At 38.5% G+C, this 23,118-nt stretch overlaps 2 protein-coding genes across 8 annotated transcripts in view; both read left to right on the forward strand.

Moving 5' to 3' along the window:
- DNAH12 (dynein axonemal heavy chain 12) overlaps positions 1 to 15,222 on the forward strand; it is a 60,755-nt gene extending 45,533 nt beyond the window's left edge. The window contains exons 59-77 of one of the 4 annotated variants that reach the window (XM_040076207.1): positions 628 to 820; positions 1,199 to 1,371; positions 1,865 to 2,005; positions 3,143 to 3,301; positions 4,300 to 4,444; positions 5,271 to 5,421; positions 5,673 to 5,926; positions 6,510 to 6,650; positions 7,443 to 7,580; positions 8,399 to 8,632; positions 9,037 to 9,222; positions 9,724 to 9,827; positions 10,923 to 11,127; positions 11,334 to 11,471; positions 11,925 to 12,016; positions 12,245 to 12,312; positions 13,158 to 13,316; positions 13,787 to 13,937; positions 15,152 to 15,222. In XM_040076207.1, coding sequence (XP_039932141.1) covers positions 628 to 820; positions 1,199 to 1,371; positions 1,865 to 2,005; positions 3,143 to 3,301; positions 4,300 to 4,444; positions 5,271 to 5,421; positions 5,673 to 5,926; positions 6,510 to 6,650; positions 7,443 to 7,580; positions 8,399 to 8,632; positions 9,037 to 9,222; positions 9,724 to 9,827; positions 10,923 to 11,127; positions 11,334 to 11,471; positions 11,925 to 12,016; positions 12,245 to 12,312; positions 13,158 to 13,316; positions 13,787 to 13,836 — 2,731 coding nt within the window. In that variant the 3' untranslated portion in view covers positions 13,837 to 13,937; positions 15,152 to 15,222. Of the gene's footprint in view, positions 1 to 627; positions 821 to 1,198; positions 1,372 to 1,864; positions 2,006 to 3,142; positions 3,302 to 4,299; positions 4,445 to 5,270; positions 5,422 to 5,672; positions 5,927 to 6,509; positions 6,651 to 7,442; positions 7,581 to 8,398; positions 8,633 to 9,036; positions 9,223 to 9,723; positions 9,828 to 10,922; positions 11,128 to 11,333; positions 11,472 to 11,924; positions 12,017 to 12,244; positions 12,313 to 13,157; positions 13,595 to 13,786; positions 13,938 to 15,151 lie in introns of those variants that run through there. The other 3 variants (XM_040076209.2, XM_040076208.2, XM_040076210.1) reach the window with 3 other exon arrangements.
- Positions 14,424 to 23,050, forward strand: ASB14 (ankyrin repeat and SOCS box containing 14). 4 transcript variants are annotated; one of them, XM_058422226.1, is made up of 11 exons: positions 14,424 to 14,522; positions 14,954 to 14,993; positions 15,152 to 15,359; positions 15,886 to 15,937; positions 16,297 to 16,432; positions 16,527 to 16,685; positions 18,395 to 18,640; positions 19,319 to 19,490; positions 20,392 to 20,935; positions 21,741 to 21,894; positions 21,989 to 23,050. In XM_058422226.1, exons 3-11 carry the CDS (start codon positions 15,232 to 15,234, stop codon positions 22,180 to 22,182), a joined length of 1,785 nt encoding a protein of 594 aa, XP_058278209.1. In that variant the 5' UTR covers positions 14,424 to 14,522; positions 14,954 to 14,993; positions 15,152 to 15,231; the 3' UTR covers positions 22,183 to 23,050. The 4 variants fall into 4 exon arrangements, with proteins under 4 accessions (XP_058278209.1, XP_058278211.1, XP_058278210.1 ...); XM_058422228.1 differs by having other exon boundaries at positions 15,208 to 15,359; XM_058422227.1 differs by lacking the exon at positions 14,954 to 14,993 and having other exon boundaries at positions 14,455 to 14,522; positions 15,208 to 15,359.
- The last annotated feature ends 68 nt before the right edge of the window (positions 23,051 to 23,118 follow it).

Consider the following 23,118-nt stretch of genomic DNA (forward strand, 5'->3'; position numbering starts at 1 on the left):
GAAATCATTGTTTCTTCATGGCAGTTTTTCTCCTGAAATATTCCGTGGATGTTAGGAAACTATGTAAATGTTATTTGAAGTTTAAATCATTACTGTTATTTTTTCAGCGTGACTGAACTGCCAGACAAAGGTGCAGAACTGCAAGGATTTCATTTTAATTTTGTATGAAACAAATGCAAACTGCCTCTCAAACTGATTATGGATCGTATCTCAGCCCGCAGAGAGGCACAGAGAAGTAGTGTCTGGCTTGGACAGACATGTCAGTGCAATTGGGGTAAACAATTTGCTAACAGAAGTGTTTCCAGCAGTAAACTGGCTCTGTGTATCACGTGGTGGTTTTTTTCAGGCAGCAGGGATACGGTAAAGGAAAGGTAGGATGCACTGCCATTTGCAAAATGCTAGGGTGTTAAAGATCAGACCATCATTTCCAAATACTGAGTAGAAGTCATGGAAAGAAATCTCTGCTCACCAGGATAAATAGATGTTAAACTGCAAAAACCCGCTTAAACTGAAAAGAATATTCACAAATAACTTTCTGTAGGAAGAGGGAATAATTTTCATGGGCTTCTTTTGCAGCCAGTGCAAGATGAGAATTGACTGATTTTGGGTTTTGTTTTTCTTCATTAGGCCAGATTTAGAAGAGGAAAGAAATGCTCTCATTATTCAGTCTGCAGCCAATAAAAAGAATCTACAAGAAATTGAGAAGAAAATTTTAGAAACTTTAGAGTCATCTGAAGGTGATATTCTGGAAGATGAGACTGCCATACAGGTCTTGGATTCAGCCAAACTCATGGCTAATGAGATCACAAGAAAACAGCAGGTAAGGAGTGTGTATGTGTGCTTCCCTCAGTAATTCAATTTAAATAATGTGATTTGGATACATAGAACAAGGAGCAAATTACATACTTGCGAAACGGGAAGAGGAATAAAATTGGATCTGTTAGAGCATCTTTACTGGTAATTTATTCCGTCTTTAACGTGTTTTAAATGACGTGTATCTGTGGTGCAGGTAGATAGATCAGGCAGTGCTGGGGTAGGGCCAGGTGCTCGTTTGACCTGCTGGGGTGCATTACCCTGCCGTTACAGCGCTGTGTGGAACTATTTCGGTGATGTTATTAAGCAGTAATATTTTTTGTAGAGCATTAACATTCTTAAGGCTGTTAAAAGCCGTTGTTTCTGCCCCGCTGGTGACGGGTAGATCGCAGAGAAGACAGAGCTGAAGATCGCGGAGTCGCGGGAGGCGTACCGGCCCGTGGCGCAGCACTCGGCCGTGCTGTTCTTCAGCATCGCGGACCTGGCCAACATCGACCCCATGTACCAGTACTCGCTCAGCTGGTTTGTCAGCCTCTTCATCAGCTCCATTCATGACAGGTAAAGACAGTCTGTCTGCAGAAAATCAGGGGGGGTCATTCTCTTCTTATGAATAGTTTTCTTCGTTGGGGAACAATTTGCCTCCTTAAATGCAGGCTTTTGAAGGAAAATAGGATTTATTAACGAATTAATTGCTCTTTTTGGTTACTGGTGAAACAAAATATGAGGTGTAAGCGTGTGCTATATTTAAGTATTTTAAAGAATGTGACTTAGTGGGAAGTTTGGTTCTGAAATAGGCTCCATTTTGAAGACTGAGTGCCACCACTTAACTGTGGCAAATTGATTTCAGCTTATTATTTTACTTCGGACTTCTGAAAGTCCTACAGTCTTTTAAAAAGAGAGACAGTATAGTTGAAATTTTGGGGAAACAGGCACTCAAGTCCCTTGTGGAGCTAAGATAAATCCCCCGCAACCCTAAATAGATGAAATTTCTCAATGGATTGTATATGTTATTACATTTGAAGTCTCAGTTTATTGCTTCTTTTCTTTTCAGTAATAAATCCAAAATTTTGAAGAAGCGACTTCAGTATCTAAATGACCACTTCACTTACAACCTGTACTGCCAAGTTTGTCGTTCGCTCTTTGAAACGGACAAGCTGCTCTTCTCATTTTTGTTGTGTTGTAATCTGCTCATGTAAGCTCATTTTTGTGAAGTCTCTTACTGACAGAAACTAATGATTTTGTCATGGAAGCAGGTACTGATGAGATGGAATGTTGTTGTGGCGCATTGATAATAATGCCTTTGGAGTAAGGTCATGAGTAGTTTGGGCTAAGGCGTGTAACATTAACGAATGGAAGAGTGTGTGCATCGCTTCTACAGGACTTACTGTGAAAACAAAACATGTGCCCATTTGTGAATGGTTTTGTCAATGATAAATCTATCTTTAAAGGATCTGGGTAGTGTTAAATAGCATCCTTATGTCAAAAGCAATTGCTGTTATTTAAGAAAACATTTTAGGACTACAACTTAGGCAGTAATGTGTAATGCCAACAGCTTCTAGGTTTTTGTCTTTGTTTTTATTTTTTCTCTTCTTTGTCTGTTACCCTTTTGCATAACATCATAAGATCTCGGATGCAATCTTCTCGTTTCCACCAGCTTTTTCCTTTTTCTCTTCCTAATTTTGTGTGAATACATTATGAAAGGGATGATATGGTCAAAATTGCACAACCATAATGCGCATACTTAATTAATTGCAGTGTGTACTCATCTGTACATGGATGTTCTTCCTGGGCCAATTTGTAAGGCTACTGTAATTGCAGAATGCATTATTTTCTGCAAAGCCATTAAAAATCAGGAATAATTACACATTAGAAAAAAAGGAAAAATAAAAAAAATAAGGCATGTATAAGAGTAAGTTTAAGCTCTTCACCAGAAGTGTTGTCACGCACTGGAACAGGCTGCTCGGGGCAGTGGTGGAATCACCATCCCTGGAGGGATTGAAAAGCCATGTAGATGTGGAACTGAGGGACATGGGTTAGTGATAGCTTGGCAGTGCTGGGTTAATGGTTGGACTTGATCTTAGAGGACTTTTCCAACCTAAATGATTCATTGATTCTAAGATTTACCTCTTGAAACCCTTACTTTAGTCTTAATCAGACATTTTTACAATGCAGTTTTTTTAATAATATATAATATGGAGATCTGATTTCTGCTCTTACTGAAGTAGAAGCCTTCCTAAAGGGGGCAGTCAAGTGTAATGAATTTAAAACAACTGTTTATATTATGTATAACTGTATCTCAATTACTGATTTTTATTTTTTATGTATATAGGGCCAATAGTGAAATAGAACATCAAGAGTTTATGTTCTTACTTACTGGAGGAGTGGGCCTCAAGAATGAGCACAAGAATCCAGATCCATCTTGGCTATCAGATAAGAGCTGGGATGAATTATGTCGGGCAAGTGAATTCCCAGCTATGGAAAGACTGAGGTATGGTAAAATGCTGATGTGAATTGGCCTGAATTGGTCGTGGCCAATACACATGTAACATGCTGAAAGAAATGTTTGCTGTTTTCCAAATCAGTGCCAGAATGCAAATGGGATGAAACCAGCTCTCTTTTTTCATTATCATGTTTGCTTCCCTTACTCTGATCAGTCAGATCACTAATTATAATATTATTTAATAAAATTGTTTTTTCTAAATTATATTGCCCAAAGAAACTTTTCTTTTGAAATGTCTTCATGGTAGAGAAACAGTGTTTTAAGGGTTCAATGAAAGCCAGAGAATGGTACTTGTAGCAGAATTCTGCTCTAGTTCTGGGGAAGGAGTTTTTCTAGTAAATTCTGTTCTCCTGCACTCAGTACAATTTCACACTAAAAAAAAAAAATTATTTCACTCTGGGTTTAAATAGAATTTAATACTAAATTCTAGAGACAGCATGGCTGTACAAGACTTCCATAAATTAGCTGACTGAGTGCAAATATTTGGGGCATTTGGATTTGAGTGCAGTAACACCACTCTCTTAGAAGAAGTTCTTTGAGGTTGTTTTGTGTTTCAGCTCCTTTGGAGTTTTAGTAGCAGTGTGGATGATGACCCTGCCTTTAAATTATCTGAGAGTTGTCCCATTGCAAAGGACATACTCTGCACGTTGTGTGAAGGAAAACAGTTTTTTTTTTCCCTAGTTGAATTTCCTGGTAATTTTCTTCAGTTAAATTGTGGTGTTTTCCTAAAATAGTGGAGGCAGAAAATTCACCCGGACCTATGAATGTCCAAGCATTGTCAGCTTGGAACTTTTCAGGTGGAGTCTCTCCTCAGCAGCATGGAAAGAGATTTTTCAATGTCCAGCATGGAGAAGCTCACTTGTGGGACTATTTTCTGATGTAGATACGAAGTGTCTTAAATGACAATGAAATGTAATTTGCCTTTGATAAACTTAAAAAAAAAAAAAACTCCAGGTATTTATAGTACTTGTGTTTTTCTTCTCTAGGAGACATGTATCTGAAAATATAGGTGAGTGGCAAAAACTGTATGATAGCAAAGAGCCTCAAAACTTTCCACTGCCAGAAGAATTTAATAATACGTTAACTGAATTACAGAAGATTATAATTCTTCGGTGCTTAAGACCAGACAAGGTAAAATTACCTGTTATGGAGTGTTTGTAGACTGTGCCATGCCTTGTAGCATTGTTTGCCCTACTGTTCCATTAATTAATCTGTTTTTCATCATATTTGTTAAGAAAGTAAATGCTGTTCTTATTTTTCAAGTGACCAATGCAGGCACCACAAGCATCAGCTGAAATCTTGACTTCTGATGTGATTTAATGAACCTTTTGGAGGATTCTCATTGTTCTAGTTCTCTTGAAGTATTTTTTCATGGTTAGGCTCTTTCCTGGTGCACCCAATATACTGGAGAATAGGACATATTAGCCTGAAAAAAATACACAGGATATCTAATACCATGTGCTTTCATGCAAATGATTTTTAAGGCAAAAAGAGATAAAATGTGTTGATTCTAAGGACCCAGATGAACTTTCAACAAATTCTGCCTTTGGTGCACTTAACAAATTGTATTGCATTTTCTTTAGGAACTATCAATGTTAAAATTTAAGGCATATTGCAATTGCTCCCTTGAATTAATTAAAAATAATTACATTAATATTTCCTTTGGGAGAATGTGCTTGTCCTCCACATCAGGAAAAGCCTGTATCAAAGTCTTAATGTTACTTAATATTATTTATATGAGGTATATTATTCTTTATTTTCTAAAAACATTATTATTCCTCTTGTAAGGAAAAAAATAAGGAGGGGGGTGTCAACAAGAGTTCTGGATCATTCTGCAAGACTGGTCTCAAATCTCTGCAAATCAGAGAAGAGTCTGCAGGCCTGGGAATTCGGCATAAATAGTGTCAGATCTGCAGTTATGTCTATGTTCATGGTTTGTATTTTCTTTTTTTACCAGATTGGTCCAGCTATAACAACATTTGTTACTGAGAAACTGGGGAAGAAATTTGTAGAGCCACCACCTTTTGATCTAGCAAAAAGTTACTTAGATTCAACTGCTACAGTCCCTTTAATATTTGTGCTGTCTCCAGGAGGAGATCCCATGTCTAGTAAGTACCCACAGAAAAAGGAAATAGGGACCTCAAATCCCCCTTCAATACACACTGAGGATTATTTTGCACTATCTGCAAGTAGATTTGAGTGCATTGTGTCAGACTGGTGGAATTCTGTGCTCCTTCAGAATGGAAATTTGTATGTACGTGTAAACAAAATTGTAATAGAAGGTTTTCAATATTTTTTTTTTTCTGATATAACTTCTTTTTAATGTATGAGTGCTAAAATCTTCTGCTTTCTGTTCAAGGCCTCCTGAAACTGGCCATTGACAGGGAGATGGTAGGAGATAAATTCCAGTCCATCTCATTAGGACAAGGACAAGGACCAATAGCTACAAAAATGATTCAAACAGCAATGGAAGAAGGAACGTGGGTTTGTTTACAAAATTGTCATTTAGCTGTTTCCTGGATGCCAGTGCTGGAGAAAATATGTGAGGAGCTTAACAGTGAAAAATGTCACCCAGAATTCAGACTTTGGCTTACAAGTTACCCTTCACCAAAGGTATGTGCATTGCCCCATAATCTCTGTTTAGGGAAAGGGAAAAATGATGGCATTTTTTTGGAATTTTTGTAGACCTGAATGAGCCGATAATACAAAACTTCTCTGAAATGCTATGAGGCTTTGAAGAGATAATTTAATCAAGAAAAGACATTTTAAAAATTATTATAAACATAATAATCATATCAGGCTTCCCTTATTTTGATACTGTGGTGTGTAATATTTTTTGTATTACTCAATGGAACTGCAATCTGTCAGCATATATGATTAAGAAGGTTTTTTTGCTCTCACATAAATTGAAAAATTTAATCTTGCATTTTATTTGTGAAGTGTTAAATACCAAGAAAACATTTTAAAATACAGGTTTGATATTTACAGCAGAGTCTTACTTTCTTGACGCTTCGGAGAATTTTTTATAAGCTGTTGACCTTTAAAATGTAATTTCTTGCAGATAGTTGTTTATGTAAAAACCACAGAATAATAGTTATTGTTAATAGAATAATAGAATAGAATAGAATAATAGTATTGTTAATATAGAACCTATTCCACAGTTTCTGAAGGCAGTTTTGCTGTTTTTTGTGTCTAGTTTCCAGTAACCATTCTGCAGAATGGAGTGAAGATGACAAATGAACCTCCTACTGGTCTACGGTTAAACTTACTTCAGTCATTTCTTTCTGATCCTATTTCCGACCCTGAATTCTTTGCTGGATGCCCTGGAAAGGAGCTGGTAATGTGCCTATCTCTTGAGAAGTTTTTGGGTTTGGGGTTTTTTTTTTACCCACAGATATATTGATTTCTGTCCAGTGAATGATTACAAGCTAAAATTTTTACTGTGGTTGTGAATTTAGGTTTTGCAGTGATAAAGATAATTAGTTAAGAGTGACCTCTGCCAGGTAATTTCGTGTAGCAATATTTTAAATGGTTTCTTAGGCTTTATTAAATCACTTATGTGTTATACATGCATAGTACACAATGTCCATGGACTCTGAACATTGATTAGAAGGGCATGTCTGTCATTATTGAGACAATAAGCACTGAGGAGACGTTTTCTTGCTACCAGGGAGCAAGTACTGCAGTGCCCATTTATCTTACTGATACCTGGTGAGCAGCTTAGCTAATCATTACCTGTGAAGGACGTGAAAAACAGTGGGATCAAAGATAGGAGTTACCAATATACATAGGTGTGACTGCACCTAAGGACTTGCTTTAAAAATGCATTTGTATTTTTGGTTATCTAATGAAGCTTAAAAATAAATATCTGGCGCTGTTGGAATTCTTATGAAGTCAGTTGCCCTGTACATTAAGGAGTATAATGGTACTTGAGGAACTGGCTAAATGTGCTTGCATATGTGGCACTGTGTGTGCACTTGTTCCCAAGATAAAATCACAAGGTACTTGGTGGTGCCCTGGATTTATACCTGCATGGAGAGAGGAAATGCAAGGGTGCTTGCTGTACAGGTTGCACACTACCATGAGCTTATACACTAATTAATACATTTTGCTTTTGCTTTTCTCAAAGATATGGGAGAAACTACTCTTTGGAGTTTGTTTCTTCCATGCTCTTGTTCAGGAGAGAAGGAAGTTTGGGCCCCTTGGTTGGAATATACCCTATGGATTTAATGAATCCGATTTGCGAATCAGTATCAGACAGCTGCAGGTAAAACCACTGCTTACCTCCTCAACTCTGATCTTGCAAAGCACAGCTGGGAGTCACAAGGAGCAATACACTGAAGTTACCTCAAATATTCATAGATACTCAGGACTCCAGCTGTAAAAGCAAGGAATGTCAATCATATTATAATATAATCATATAATATTATATATTTTCAAAGTTAAAAATTACATAAAAATTTTCAATTTCTACAGACATATAGAATATAATGAATATGTGTGAGTATTATAAAAGTTATATTTGTCTTGTGCAAGAGCTCGCTATTCTTTAAGCAGCACATGTTGAACCTCAGACGGTTCTCCTTCTCCAAGATGAGATGGTGGACACTGCTTGACATTGAACCTTTTATAGGCACTCTGTAGAAAAGGTAGAAGAGTTAAAACTGAATTACAGAAGTTGAGACTGAAGATTTTAAAAAGTTACCAAGAAGTTAACGAATGAGATTGGAGGAAAATTAAAAGATAAATCAAGTGAAACGCACATTTATTTCTGGTGCAGAAAAGTGTCCGTCTACAAAGTCTGAACTGGATAAACCATCCACTTGTAAATAATTCAAGAGTGACTTGCATGACTGAGTAATTTTGATACTCATAAGAGGCTTTTACTCTTAACTCATCTTGATTTTAAATGATAATTTTTACCTGAAAATAAGATCTCAGAATTTGGATTTCCAGCACCTGGGAAGAAAACTCCATAAACTGCAGTTTACAGATGCTGTAGCTTCCAGCCTTTTAGTCTGTTAGGTCACACTGTTGTTTAGCAGATACTGCAAGTCTCTAGAACTGCTCTGATTTCTGTTTCAGTTATTCATCAACGAGTACAGCCATGTTCCCTTTGAGGCTGTCTCTTACCTGACTGGTGAGTGTAACTATGGAGGTCGAGTGACAGATGACTGGGACAGGCGTTTGCTGCTGACAATGCTGGATGACTTCTATAACCCAGATATAATTGAAAATCCTCGTTACACGTTTTCTCCCAGTGGCAACTACTATGCTCCACCCAAAGGCACATATGAGGAGTACATTGAGTTTATTAAGGTAAAAAGTACCAACAAGATTTTGCACTGTGACAATGGTGTGCTAAGAAAGCAATCCTTAAAGGCTTAAAGAGGTGGTTTTGCAGCACAATTAATTGTGTGCTCAGCTTCTTGCCTAGCATGCTTGTATGATCCTTGCCATGATCTCAGATGTTTTGGAGGGGGAATCACTAAGTAGATAGGAGGATGTGTTGCATAGATAATGGAGAATTCCGTGGAAATGGCTTTCTGTATGAGAGGTGGTGGCTTTATCACCAGTAATTCTGTCTGCAAATAGCTGCCACTAAGATCCCCACTCACCTGCAGCTGAAGTCAGCGGTAGCTTTTCACTCGACTTCTTGAAGAAACCTTGGATCACGTTCTTCCTGCTTTATGTCACCCAGACGTTCTTTTATTTTGTCCTAGAGTCTTCCCTTTACTCAGCACCCAGAGGTATTTGGCCTGCATGAAAATGTGGATATTGCAAAAGATCTTCAGCAAACTAAGACCCTCTTTGAATCTCTGCTTTTAACACAAGGAGGAGGCACTCAGGGAACTTCTGGGGGTGGTGACAGCACTCTTTATGCAATTGCAGATGATATTCTCAGCAAGGTACTGTATATACAAATGACTTCAATTTATCTTCTTACAAAGCAGAAATTCCTTAACTAGAATATTCTGTGTAAAGTAGATTTTCTGTTGAAAGAAAAGCATTCTGAAATGAATTTAGGGCAATGTGAAAGTAAGAACTCTTGTGACTGCAACAGACCACGGCTATATTTCAGTTGAAAGAAATTCTATTAAATAGGCAGAAGACAGGAGGGAGAGAGAAAACAGAGCAAAGAGAACTTGAAAGAACAGCTGATTCAGTCACATGAAGAAATTTTAAATTAATAAATAGAAACATAATATTTTTTTTTCATTATATTAAAAATTCTAGGTGGTTTTTTTAAAACCCCCCAGTTTTTAATTTAGATTGAACTACTGAGTCCTAAGATACTAATCAGAAAGTTTTGTGGTTTCTATTGCTCTGCAAATTTTCTCATTAGCATACCTTTAGTGTAAAATCATAATGACATATGGAATGATTTCTAAATGTGTTGTCATTTGCAGCTTCCAAAGGATTTTGATATTGAAAGTTGCCTAATTAAATATCCTGTCAGATATGAAGAAAGTATGAACACTGTGCTGGTGCAAGAAATGGAAAGATTTAACAAGTAAGAACATTCTATTTTATTAAATTTACCAGAAATCATTCCATTTGCAGAAGAATATTTCTTGCAAATCATACTGTGTAAGCCCTGTGGTGTGTGAAATATTTTTTTGTTCCCCTCTAACTGCTTGCAGTGATATCTGCAACACCCTTGCTCCTTGTGGAGAGTCAGAGCGTAGGATAGATGTCAGGAAAAATGAAGTGGCAAAATTAACTGAAAGAGAAAAGAAGGGAGTATTCGGAAGCACTGGGAAAAGAGAATGCAAACAATATCTATTTTTTTTTCCACTTCACTTTCCCTCTCACCATCTTTACCCTAATTTAATTTTATTTTCCTCATATTTCTGACCGGTAGGGTAGAGGAGTTAGAAAATCTACATACACAGTTACAGTTTATGAGATGTTTTCTTTAATGGAGATATTTCTCTTTGTTTCTTAATTTTCTCATATGCTTCTGTTTTAATTATTTTTCCCCTTCTTCCGATGCTTTTTCCCTATGCCTGATTTTCACATTTAATTTTTCTAAGACTACAAACATAGAATTGCATTTATTTTTCTCCTTGGGTCCTCAGTGTCTTTTTTGACTTTGTTTCCTAATTTTCTTTTTTATCTTCTCCTGCCTCTCCATTCCTTCTTTCTGTTTCTTCTCTGCCCTCTTTCTTTTCTATTTGTCTCTTTGTGTCTCCTGCTTAACTTTCTCCCAAATGCTCTCTGGCCTTAAGTCTCCAAGTTATCCTTATTGCACACCCTACCCACCTCTTCTTTTGCAATCTAAACCTTTTTCCTTCATCTAGTATATAGTGGATACATTTGGAATTCCAAATTTATGCTCTTGCCAAACAATTCAGGATATCAGAGATAACAAAAGATGAATTACTGTTCCTACTCTTAAATAAATCTGCACTAATGCACAAATCCATGACTTTATAGACATGGCTTATTGTGCAGATATCTGTATGTATATAGATAGATAAAAAAGCTATAAAAGTTCTGTAGATGCCTCCATAATCCACTTTTACTTTTTTTCCCAATGACATTGTCATGTTTAACAAATCATGCAGAATGTGTGAAAATTGTTGTTTGGTTTTTTTAATTCTAGTTTAATCCGAACTATTCGCATTACACTAATTAACCTGAAGAAAGCCATTAAAGGACTGGTTGTTATGGATGCTGACCTGGAGGCTCTGTCTGGCAGTCTCCTTGTTGGAAAGGTTCCTGAGAAGTGGGCACAGCATTCATACCCAAGTCTAAAACCGTTAGGGAGCTATGTTGTGGATTTGCTGGCAAGGCTGAAGTTTTTACAGGTAATGTACAAGTGGCAGTGCTGCCAATTGTTCAATCTCCTTTTCCACGTAATTTGTCTTTATTGGGAAAGGAGTCACAGGCTTTGCTTAGATTCTCTGAGTACAATTATGTAGAAAATAGTCAACGAGTATGGGATTTCTCTCTTGGGGTTTATCACTATCAAACCCAATACATCTCTCTCAATGTATTCCTTTCCTCTCTCCAGGACTGGTATGAATTAGGGAAGCCTGCTGTTTTTTGGCTGTCAGGATTCTATTTTACTCAAGCTTTCCTAACTGGAGCCATGCAGAACTATGCTAGGAAGCACAGGATCCCTATTGACCTTCTAGGATATGAATTTAAGGTACAGATAAACTATAAATTAATACTATATTAGTCTGAGCCCTGATGTTGTGGTGAGATGTAGTAAATAAATCCTAACTGGGAGGTTCATTTTGCAACTGACTGCAGTCTGAAGACATACATTTGGTAAGACTGGCAGGCTAAATAACCTCTGTAGAAGAGATATTCTCAAAGAAATTCTATCACTGGACTCAGAACTCCACTCAAGAAAACAGCCTAACCAGTGTATATTTTTCTGTGTGATTCAAGCCTCATGTTATAAATTACAAGAAAGGTAATTAACAAACCCAGAGGAGTCTGCTGTCTCTATAGATATGTATAAAAGTAGCATTGAAAGGAAGGGTTACTATATTATTCTGAGTTTGGTTTGGTCTGAAAATTGGCAGTTGGCATAATAGCTCAAAAAGCAAAGAGCTGTGAGCATTTCATGACTTGGAGCACTTATTTCCTGCAGGTTATTCCTCAGGATACTGCTGATACTGCACCAGAGGATGGTGTTTACATCCACGGATTATTTTTGGACGGAGCTCGCTGGGACAGGACCAAGTCAGTAGCCAAGTGTTTCACTGTGGTTCTGGAAAGCTTTTTTTCAGTGTTCAAACAAGACTGGTTTAAATATTTTAAGTGATACTTTTCATATTATTGGAATAACACACCGAATTAAGTACTCTTTCATGCATGGAAAATGGGGAAGAAAAAAAACCCAAGCAACAACCAAAAAAACACCCACCAAACCCCTCAACCCACAATTACTTTGGTGCTTTCTCTCTCCAGGGGAATGTTAACTGAGCAGTATCCCAAAGTGCTCTTTGATGCCATGCCAATCATTTGGATAAAGCCAAGTGAGTACGATTTCTCTGATGTGGGAGCTATTCAACAAGAAACTGCAACAGTGGTTTCCCTTTTTTACTGAAGATCACTGAGGAGAACTTTTGACTGACTTACAGAAACTGAGTGTTTTACCTTATGTGATTTAGCAGGGTTTCCTCGGGTTATTTTAAGCTCTGTGATAGCTGTCTTTCCTACTAGTAAGATAATTTTCACAACTCTTGTTTTCTTTGATTGAGAGGAGTAAATCCCTGTTTTTATTTATGCACAAAATCAGGACTTACTACTGCAACTGCTGCAGTTTATGTGTTAGCAAGCAGGCAGTGTTAAAATTGCCGCTTTTTCTGCCTGTGCCTTCTTTTGAAGTTGAATGAATTTGTTCAGACCTGCATGATTTTGTGCTTTGCACGAGTTCCATGGAAGCAGTCTGAGCAACAAAGAGTTCCTGCAGAGTTCTGTCCTTGGATCTCAGATGACTTGAATTGCAGTTAGGTTCTCTGGCAGGGAGCTAGACCAGAATTCTTGCAGAGCTGTGAAAAACTCGTGTATAAGCTATGTATTAACTAGGTAACTATTCAGATTTTAATTCGTCTCTCAGTACAGCTTTACAAAGCTAATAGAATCACAGGAAGGCATCCAGTCCTGAAAATAAATGTTAGCTAATTAGTGAGGTTTAAGAACAAAACAAAGCACACAAGAAGGAAAAGCCGGATAATTTTAATCTGTTGCTCGCAAAACAATTTTGCATTTTAATAGACCTTTAAAGATGTTACTGTAGATACTTAATATTTGCATATAGATGATGCTTCTACCAACAGATCTGCTGAATGTAATGCATTATTTTGGGGTTCTTTTGAAGCTGTAACATCAGACATAAAGGAGTCGAACGCCTATGTTTGCCCACTCTACAAGACAAGCGAGCGCAAGGGGGTCCTGTCCACTACTGGGCATTCCACCAACTTTGTCATTGCTTTGCGGCTCAGGACAGAGCAGCCAGTCCGGCACTGGATCAAGAGAGGTGTGGCCCTGCTGTGCCAGCTGGACGACTGACTGGGGGCACTTCACATCTTCTCTTTGCTGCCTTACAGAGCAAGTGCAGCTTAGTGTGTAAAAATAACATCTGGAGGCTCTTGTATTGTGAGAGGGCATGCAAATACTCTCTGACCCTCAAGCTTTGCTATTAAGTATGCATTATTATTGTTATTGTTATTATTACCGTCTTTACAATCTGTAAGCAGTACAGCTAGGAGTTTAGCCCTTGGTGATATTAGTAGAATGTGAACATCTTTCTTGTGATTAGTTGAATATCACACAACATATTTTTGTGGGAAATTAAACTAGTCTGCACTTTCTGAGGAAAACATTACAGGTAATAAACTTGATTCTGTACTTTTGTTTCTTTTGTTTCCTTTAAAAATAATTAAAAATCATAACTTAAGCATTCCTTCTACATCCTCTAACAAAGAACTGTTTCCACCTTGCATTCAGATGCAGCCATCATCTGTTCTGTATATGAATCCCTCCATGAAATACAGTAGGAGAAACTGAAGCACATAGAGGTCTCACTCTATCCTACCATCACTATTACAACTGGGCATCTGTGTCTCTCATTTCTCTGCTTATTGGTTATTGAACCAGTGTAAGTCTGGCTACCTGAAGCTGCTTTTCCCTTTAAAAATTCTATTTTTCAATTGCTTTTCTATTTATATTAATGTGAATGATGATTAAGCAATCAGGAACATGTAATAATTTAATTTTTGCTTGTTTATTTGCTTGGTTTTTTTTACTTTTATTATTTCAGTTTTGTTGGGCTTTTTTGTTTGGGTTTTTTGGGGGTTTTTTTTGCTGTCTTACTTAAGCAAGCTCCTAATACCACCTTCAGTTTGCTCTCCTAGGACAGCACTAGAGAATTTTCTTTTTGCAGTGTAACACGTACTGCTATAGTTCCAAAGTTCTTATTCCAAAAATCAAAAGTATTTTTTTACAAGGGAGCTGGAGCTTTAATTCCTACTTTTGTTGGCACCACTTGCCAGGTCAGATTATTAAACATAACTGACGTGTGTGAAAGACACGTGGAGAAAGTCCCAGAGTATCTTATGATTGGGTATTTATAGTGAGCTATTAATGGACATCGGCTCTGCAGAGGTTATTTACAATCCTGAAAATGTCACTTTCAACTTAATAATCACTTCTTCAAAGGCTGAGATTTTTCCTCTTTCAGAAGGTGAGGAAACCCAGAATATTTTCTCAATTCATAGGAAAATTAGTAGTATTTTTAGGAAAAAAAGTAGTCTAGACTTAAAGTGTTTATGTACCCATTGAGCCATAGTAACATCAATTACTAACCATTTCTTGCTGTATATGTTGCTAATGTATTTCTCTTTTTTGCTACATGTGCAATTACAGAGCAAGGCCTTGTAATCACAGATTAGGTGGATCAGGTAACAAATTAAATGGTGCAGATTTGCTGTGAATTACTGCTGCCCAACTTTAAGATGTTTCTAAAATTTTCCCAAGCTTTGGAGTTGGCATGTCGACAGCTTCCTTAAATTTCCTGTACTCATTCATTTTGCCAAGTTGTTTATTAGCATTCAATTTTATTTATTAATTTTATTTTACCTTGCCCTGTAGTTTTGTTTTGTTTTGTTTTTTCAGGTCAGCTCTCTTGAAAGAAAGAAGTGGAAGTTTTGATAAGGTAAAACAGATGAGAAGTTTGAGCCTAGCAGGACATCTGAGATCTTGAATATGCCAAGAACAGGACGACTACTTAAGCATATGACAGTGTAGTCATTTATTTTAAATGTTTCATTTCTCTTGGTACTGACCCAGTGATTACTATTTCTATTACTTCAGATCTGACTTGAAGATTTAACGTCTGCTTCTAATTAAAAAGCAGTGTTTCCCTGCAGAAGTGATCCTTGTGCTGATTTGCCATGAACAATTCTGTGTTTATGGTTGATGGTGATTCTGATGAGGAAATCCCTACCCAGCAAGCTATTCAGGAAAGCTTACAAGATAGGCAGAAATTTGAAACAAGTGGCAGTACAAAAGAGGTTGGAAGGTAATAAGTTATTTTTTCTATTTTGGGTGTTTCTTGGCATTATTGTAAGCATTTAGTAGACCTTATTTTCCTTTGTAACTCCATATGTTGTATTGTGCTGACCTTGTCTCATGGAGACTGGAGAACACTGGTAGCTTACTTGTTCTGAGTTCTCCCTGAAGAAGTGTACCTGTTCCCTGGAAAATATGGAATGTATGAAACTTCCAGGTGATGTTCTACATCAGTATGTAAATGAGTATTAGGCTTTGTGAAGAAAATAAGTCGGTGATGTAAAAGTTGATTGGTATAGGAGCTTCCCCTTATTTTAGCATTTAATTGTTGGCCTTTGTGTGAAAAATTCAGTGTTTACAGTGTCAGGGAATGACCAACAAAAAGAAGTGTTTCAATGTGTTAAATCCTCCCCAAACCAATGTAAATTAGAGAAATCTAACATATTGTCTATAGAGTATTTAACGTAAGGTATAATTATATCCTTAGCTTCACATGAATTTTTACTTCTCATTTTATCCTTGTTCTGTTCATGCAGTTTCCCGTATACTGAAAGTAAAGAACATGGGCAGATCATTGCAGCAATTCGGACAGTTAAGTACAAATACACCACACAAATCCTACACCTCTGGGAATGGCTGGAATTTTAGGGGTTTGGTCACCTGATTTAAGTGTACCTTTTCTTTAGATAGTCTTGGGGAAAGTAAGGAAACTAAAAAGAAGATGTCCAAAAGCTAACTTATTCAATTGGATCGTGGAAGTGGGATGGGTTCAAGCATCATGCCTTTCAGAAACTCCACTGCTTCACGTCCTAAAATTAGGGGGAAACACCAGGCCTTTCTTTTAAAATGAGCAAGATACACTGGTGGGATAAATGGCACTCAGTGAATTAGTTGCCTGAGTTTTGTCTTATGATGAGTAGTGGGATGTGTGTCTGTGTTAAAATATCACAGGCCAAGAGGAGGCCTTGAAGAAGTTGGTGAGGCATAGTTCTGCTTTTGAAGAAGCAGATCAGCAAGGCTGGCTTCCTGTGCATGAAGCTGCAGCACAGCTAAATAAGAACATCCTTGAAATAACTTTAAAAGGTACAAAGTTCTTCTAGTTTTCCACCAAAAGGTTTTACAAATTGAAGTTTGATGAAATGGTCCAACTTCAAATGTGTTCTTTTCTGTATTTCAGCCTCCCGTGACATTATGTGGGAACAGTCCACTCTAGAAGGGGAAACACCTCTCCTGGTGGCAGTAAGAAATTGTTTTGTGGACAATGTCCACTTTCTCCTGCTCAATGGCTGCAATCCCAATGTTAAAGATGAAGAGGGAGATTCTGCTTTAGTTATAGGTGAATACTGTTGTTAGGGGTGGAGAGGTGAGGGAATGAGGAATGAGGTGTATGATTATACATTATAGGGTTCAATGTGACATAATGACTTAAATATCAAAAATATTTTGTATAAAGAGAAAAAAAAAATCTTAATCTCAGCATTGCATATGTCTGTCCCTATTTATTTTCCTCAGATGATAATTAGCTTTCTGCATGAAGTGCAGAGTGTCATCCTCTGCTTTCTTTGGCATCATTTCTGCAGTGGTGCCTGGTAGTGAGTCCTTCTGCTTCTTCATGCTATTACTGTCCTTTATGTCTGCAGGCATAAACATTCATATTCTCTGCCCACATGGTATCTCCTTCATTGCATCAGCCTTTCTTTGTCCAAAACCCATGGTAATTGGTTTTAATTAACCAAAATTATAGCCAGCCTGATTTATCTGCAGTATGTAGAGTGCAAAGCAGTGTTTGTCCCTGTTTAGACATTGCCAGCATTAGTCCTAGGATGACAAGTGAAGAGGACAGGCTGACATTCTCAGTTCACTTCTCTTTAATATTTTGTAGTTTAGGAATAAAGTCCCATACCTACTATAGTCCTAGTATAGTCTCATACCCACATTCTTTTTGCAAATGCCACTTTAATTTGATCATGCACAAGAAGTGTAATTCGTTATTTCTAAAGAACTGTATTGAAAATGTTTCTCAAAAGTGTTCTGTGTTCATTTCCTTTGCTTCCCTCGGTCTGGACTATGATGCCTTCATTCTTACTGAATCCTACCCAAAATAAAAGAAAATTGTCTTCTCATTTTCTAAATTCTAAAGGAGCACTCAAGTTTCTTGGATGATCCCATACATTTTCCTGTATTGGAAAGGTGGTTTCTTTTTCAAAACTATTGTTAAAGGAGGAGAAAAAGGCCTACCAGTCATCTGTAGGACCCTCAGTCCATCTTTTTAAAATGATTGCAGCTTCAGATTAGGGCTATGGGCTGAAAAAAAAATGTATAGAGCTCCTAGATACTTTGGAAGTGCACGACATTAAAATCCCCAAGGAGGGGATGCATGGGATTTCTCTAAAGCAGCCCTGTAGGTTACAGATGATGGCATGTCACAGTTTCTGGCACAGAATGCTGTCACTGGTGTTCAAGCAGCTGTGGCACGTGAAGATGCTCAGCCTCATCTGTCCTGCTAAAGGACACTCGCTCTCCTGCACAGCCTGGAAGATCAAAGAGAGAAAGGAGAGAAGGGTGTTGCCTCATCATTCCATCTGCCGGAGCTAATGCAAATTTCTCTTTTAGGATCCTCGCTGACTTAAGAGTTCAGGCTTATTAAGCTAAGGAAGCATATGAAAGAGTTATTATAACCTTTGTTTTACGTTATGGTAACTGCTCATGGAGATTAGAGCTCTGGTGGCAGCTCCTGAGCACCGAGGCCCTAGTCTCCATCTAGTGGCAAGGAAAGCTGTGTTCTGTTCCATTCCCAAATGCAACACAGAGAAAAAAAATCTAGAGAGAAAAAGAGATTACCATGAAATGGTTCATTTGCATACTTAGTGCTGTCCTGGAAGCAAAGAACAGATTAGTTGATGCGTTAAACCTTTCAACAGTTATTCATTGCATAAATAGCACAGCTAGGAGCAGCTTTCCTGGGCTGCCACGTAGCAGCAGCCACAGTGCACAGAATAGCATTGAGTAACAATCCTGTCTCATGCTTTGCTTGTTGTCCTGCAGCAATTAAACTTGATTCCTATGACATTGCCTCCTTGTTGCTACGATCTGGTGCCAGAGTGAATCTGCGCTGTGTCCATGAGAGAACTGCTCTGCACGAGGCAGCCAGGCTGGGCAGGAGGGATCTGGTGCAGCTTCTCCTGGACTCTGGAGCAGATCCTGACCCCCGCAGTGGATACGGGCTCACACCTCTAGCCCTGGCTGCACAGATGGGACATACAGAAATTATGGAGCTCTTGCTGCAAAAAGGTGAGGCTTTATTATATAGGACATACAGGACCTTACAGGAAAAGAAGGCTTCAGATATGCCTTCAAAAACAGTAGCAGAAGGAGCTCACCTGACTAGAGAAAATTAAATGCCATCTGCACTGTGGGTTGTTGTGATGTAGTGAAGGCCTGATAAATTTGCTTAGAAGAATATATTAATATTTTAGTGAATACTTATAATTGTTTTGTAAATGCTCTATTATTTTCTCATGTAGACAGGTCACCCTAGGGCACGCTTGACAACATATTTATTGTGGGGAATTTTACATGAGGGTTCAGCAGCACTGGAACTGGAATGCATGAACTGTTTGCATGTTGGTTGTTCTCATGTTACACCTGCCTGATCTTTGTAAAGTAAAATAATTGAATGTGTTGTTTGTAAGCCAAAAGCAATTGTTTTGATGAATAAGAACCAAACCTTCTGCTGGCGCAGTTCTAGGAACAATTCTTACTGTGTTCAAAGCAATTTGGACCTTCTTGTTCCCAGGATTACATAAACACATCTAAAATCAAGGATTCGACATGTAGATGTATGCCCACAGTGGTTCTATTTGGTGGAGAATAGAATTCAAAATCCCATCTCACTGGAGGGTTGGATATATTAATTACAGATGGATATTTACAGTGTCTGCTGTGAAAATCTTTTCTGCTTCTTCCCAGGTGCAGATGTTCTTTCACAGGCAATGGACTGTGCTTCTATATTGTTTGAAGCAGCAGGAGGAGGAAATCCAGATTCTGTGAGTCTTTTACTAGAATATGGGGCTGATGCCAATGTACCAAAGCACTCGGGTCATTTGCCAATCCACAGAGCTGCATATAGAGGACACTTTCTGTGAGTTAATATACTTAAAAACCAAATAATAGTGACAACAGAAATATTAATTTACTAATTTTACCTTATTCAAAGCAGGCAGAAAAGTCTGTAGTTTTGTACAAGGAATTATTTTTGACTATGTAAATGTCTGTTCTGTGTCTGAATATGAGACCAATCAGGATAAAATCTTCATGATTTTAGGGTGTACATCTTAATCCCTATGGTATTTCCCCATTTGTCACAAGTAGTAACACTATCCAGACTGATGCTGAGGTTCTTGGGACGATGTCTAAGCTCCACCCCATCACAGAATGTGAATGGTGACTATACTAAATAGGCAAATAGAGAGTAAGGGTTATCCCTGTTTTAAAAAGAGTAAGACTACTGGCAGGTATTTATGCCGAAATCACAACTAACAAATGAGAAGCAAGCACCTGGGGATTCTTAATTTCTGTATTATTAGTCTCTGTATATGAATTGTTGTATTTAAACTTAGATGTATATATCACATTATAGATTATATGTATTCATGTTATAATACATATCTATAATATATATCCTATAATACATATTCTATCCCTATAGGTTTAGCAGTAACACTGTGCCTTCAACATTCAGGAAAAATTTCTGTTGAGAAGGGATCATTAATTCCTGTAGCAAGGAATGAGTTGTTCATGAATAATACTGTAATATAAGACTGTTTTATGTGCAGTAGATGTCAAGTCAGTATCCCATTGCTGGCTAACAATTTCACTGTTAGCAATTGAAGTCAATGCAAGCTACGGTACTGATTTGGTATATTAAGATAATTCTAATAGCCGTGATGAATTCTGAAGCCAAACAACAGAGAGATTCAAAGATGAGTTAGGTGAACCAAAATGTTTAAGATTCTGAGATTCTTCCGTTTTTAATTTTCCAGAGCTCTAAAATATTTAGTTCCAGTGACTGATTTTGCTGCCATTAAAGAGAGCGGGATAAGTCCAGTTCACTCAGCAGCAGCAGGAGCACATCCTCAGTGCCTCGAGTTTCTCCTCCAGTCGGGTTTTGATGCCAATTTTATGCTGGCTCAGAGAGTTCGCAAAGGCTACGACGACCACCGGAAATCAGCCCTGTACTTCGCCGTTTCCAACGGGGATATCTGCTCGACACAGCTGCTGCTGAACGCCGGAGCCCTGACAAATCAAGATCCCATCAACTGCCTCCAAATCGCCCTGAGAATGGGCAACTACGAGTTAATGAATCTGCTGCTGCGCCACGGAGCCAACGTCAACTACTTCTGCCGCGTGAACACCACGCATTTCCCCTCAGCTCTGCAGTACGCCCTCAAAGACGAGGTCATGCTGAGGATGCTGCTGAACTACGGCTACGACGTGCACCGCTGCTTCGACTGCCCGCGGGGCACCGCGGCCCACTCGGAGTATGTGACCGACGGCTGGACCTCCACCGTTATCAAAGACACCATGGTGAGTGTGTCACACCGCTGCGGTGCTGCCCTGCCACCGGGGGCCTTCCTAGAACTGAATGGAAAGGGGCTTAAGGCGCTGGCAGAAAAAGAAGTTTTGAAGACGGTTTATGCGTATAGAGAGGAGTAGACACGACTTTCAAAGAAACAGATGCTGTCATGAAGCTTAGTTGATGACAGTCAGTGATTGTAAACAGGAATTTTGAATTGTGAAAATACGGGTGATGATACACTAATGATTGGTATGGAACTGGCTCTCCAGAGCAGTCTTGTCCATGCTGTGAAAGCAGAGATTTGCAGGCTGGCTCTCTGCATTGTCCTTTACCTGAACACCAAGACTGGAAGGCTGTTGAAAGGACCCCTGGAGCTGGTGGGATAAGCACTGAGCAGAAATTAGCAAACCTAAAGAGCTTCCTGGAGACACTCATCAGTGTCATTGTTTCACACCTTGTAAAGTCTATTTGAACTCATAAACCCTTCTTTAACCTAAAGGGGATGATGATGCATGCACTGAGCTGGTGGATCCCCCTATTAAGCACCTGGGACACAGGTCTAAATTCGACTTAGAGTGGGTAACACTTCTTTTTAAGCACCAATTCCCCAGATATACAGCTGCTTAAGTTTATTTTTGGATCTAGTACAGAACAACCATCTCTCAGTTTTTTAGATTCTACTAGTGAGGCTTAGGCAAGCTGTGGCAACCCCTAAAACCCCGCTCAAGTAAGGTAATTGTTCCTGTTCTCGGAGACAGAAGCAATTTACTGCAGGATTGAATAGTACCCTACTAAAGGTTTTGTTTCTATCAGTTTTGTGAAGTGATCACCTTATCCTGGCTGAAGCACGTGTCTGGGAAAGTAGTGCGAGTCATGTTAGATTACGTCGATCAGGTGAAGATTTGCCAGAAGCTCGAAGCAGTTCTCAAAGAACAGGAACTCTGGCCAGACATTCATTTCATTTTAAGTGAGTATCTGGTTTTGTTTTTAATGAGAACAAGCTGGTTTGACAATGGGGCTTTTTTGGTTGGTAGCATTTTAATTTTGCTTCTCCTTTCTAGCAAATCCTCGCTCTCTGAAGCACCTTTGCCGGCTGAAGATCCGGACGTGCATGGGCCGGCTGCGTCTCCGCTGTCCTGTCTTCATGACCTTCCTTCCACTGCCAAACTGCTTGAAAGACTACATCCTGTACAAGGAATATGATCTTTACGGACAGGAAAACTTCACAGGGATCTACAACCTCAACTGTGCATAAGTATTAGTCTTGTACTTTGAAGGGAATTTAGTAAGACTGTTGTGCTTTTTTCTTGTGGGATTTTTCTGTCCTCTGTATATTAAGGAATGCCAGTGTTCTCCCCTCACCCCCTGAAGAAAATGGCAAGACTCCCCCCCAAATGTTAGTATTGGTGATCCCAGTCTAAGGAGCTCCTGGACTATGACCTGGCTGGACGTTATGGTATCAGTATTAAATGCCTAGTGTGACAAGTTAAGGAAGTGTAAAATACAGGGCTGCAAACCTTGTGCTATGGCTAAGGTAAAGCCTGTCATTTCAGATACCACCACCCCCATTCCAGGGTTAAACTCAGGGTTTATTTAAAGGTCAGGGATTTGACTAAAACCAGGAAGGGACGTAATTTTCTCTTGTACTTCTTCTCTTCTTTTGACAAGACATAGTTTTTATTTGTGAAGTTCTGAAGAGCAATTTAAGTAATTATTTTCTTCACCCAATAAAGCAATCTCCCAGTTTTTGGCAATGAAATAGGATTAAGCTTGAGAAACCTCTGCTTATCACAGCAGGTCACATGACAACGCCAATATTTCAAGGAGGTGGCACTGCTGAAAGCTGTGTTAGTTCTGCAGCTCCTTCTCAGGTACTGGTATGTCTCATCCACCAGGAACTTGGACTATTCTCTTCAGAACTGAATTTTCCTTACAAAGTGCTGGCCAAAGCCCTGCTTCAATTTTTGGAGTTTCTTTCTATAGAGATGGAGCTTAAACTTTTGGAGCCATGTCATTTTAGGAGGTCTTACAGAAGTTTTAGACCTATAGCATGCCTGTTCCTTCTAAAAATACTGCAAATGTCAGAAATCTTAGGAAAAAAGTTCATCAACACATTTGGCATTAGTAGTATTTATTCCTTCATAATCAAGTAAGCATAGATTTTTTTTTTCTAGTTATACATGCATCTTTA

Source organism: Hirundo rustica, chromosome 12 (genome assembly GCF_015227805.2).
Source record: "Hirundo rustica isolate bHirRus1 chromosome 12, bHirRus1.pri.v3, whole genome shotgun sequence".
In the NCBI taxonomy this organism is placed as follows: domain Eukaryota; kingdom Metazoa; phylum Chordata; class Aves; order Passeriformes; family Hirundinidae; genus Hirundo; species Hirundo rustica.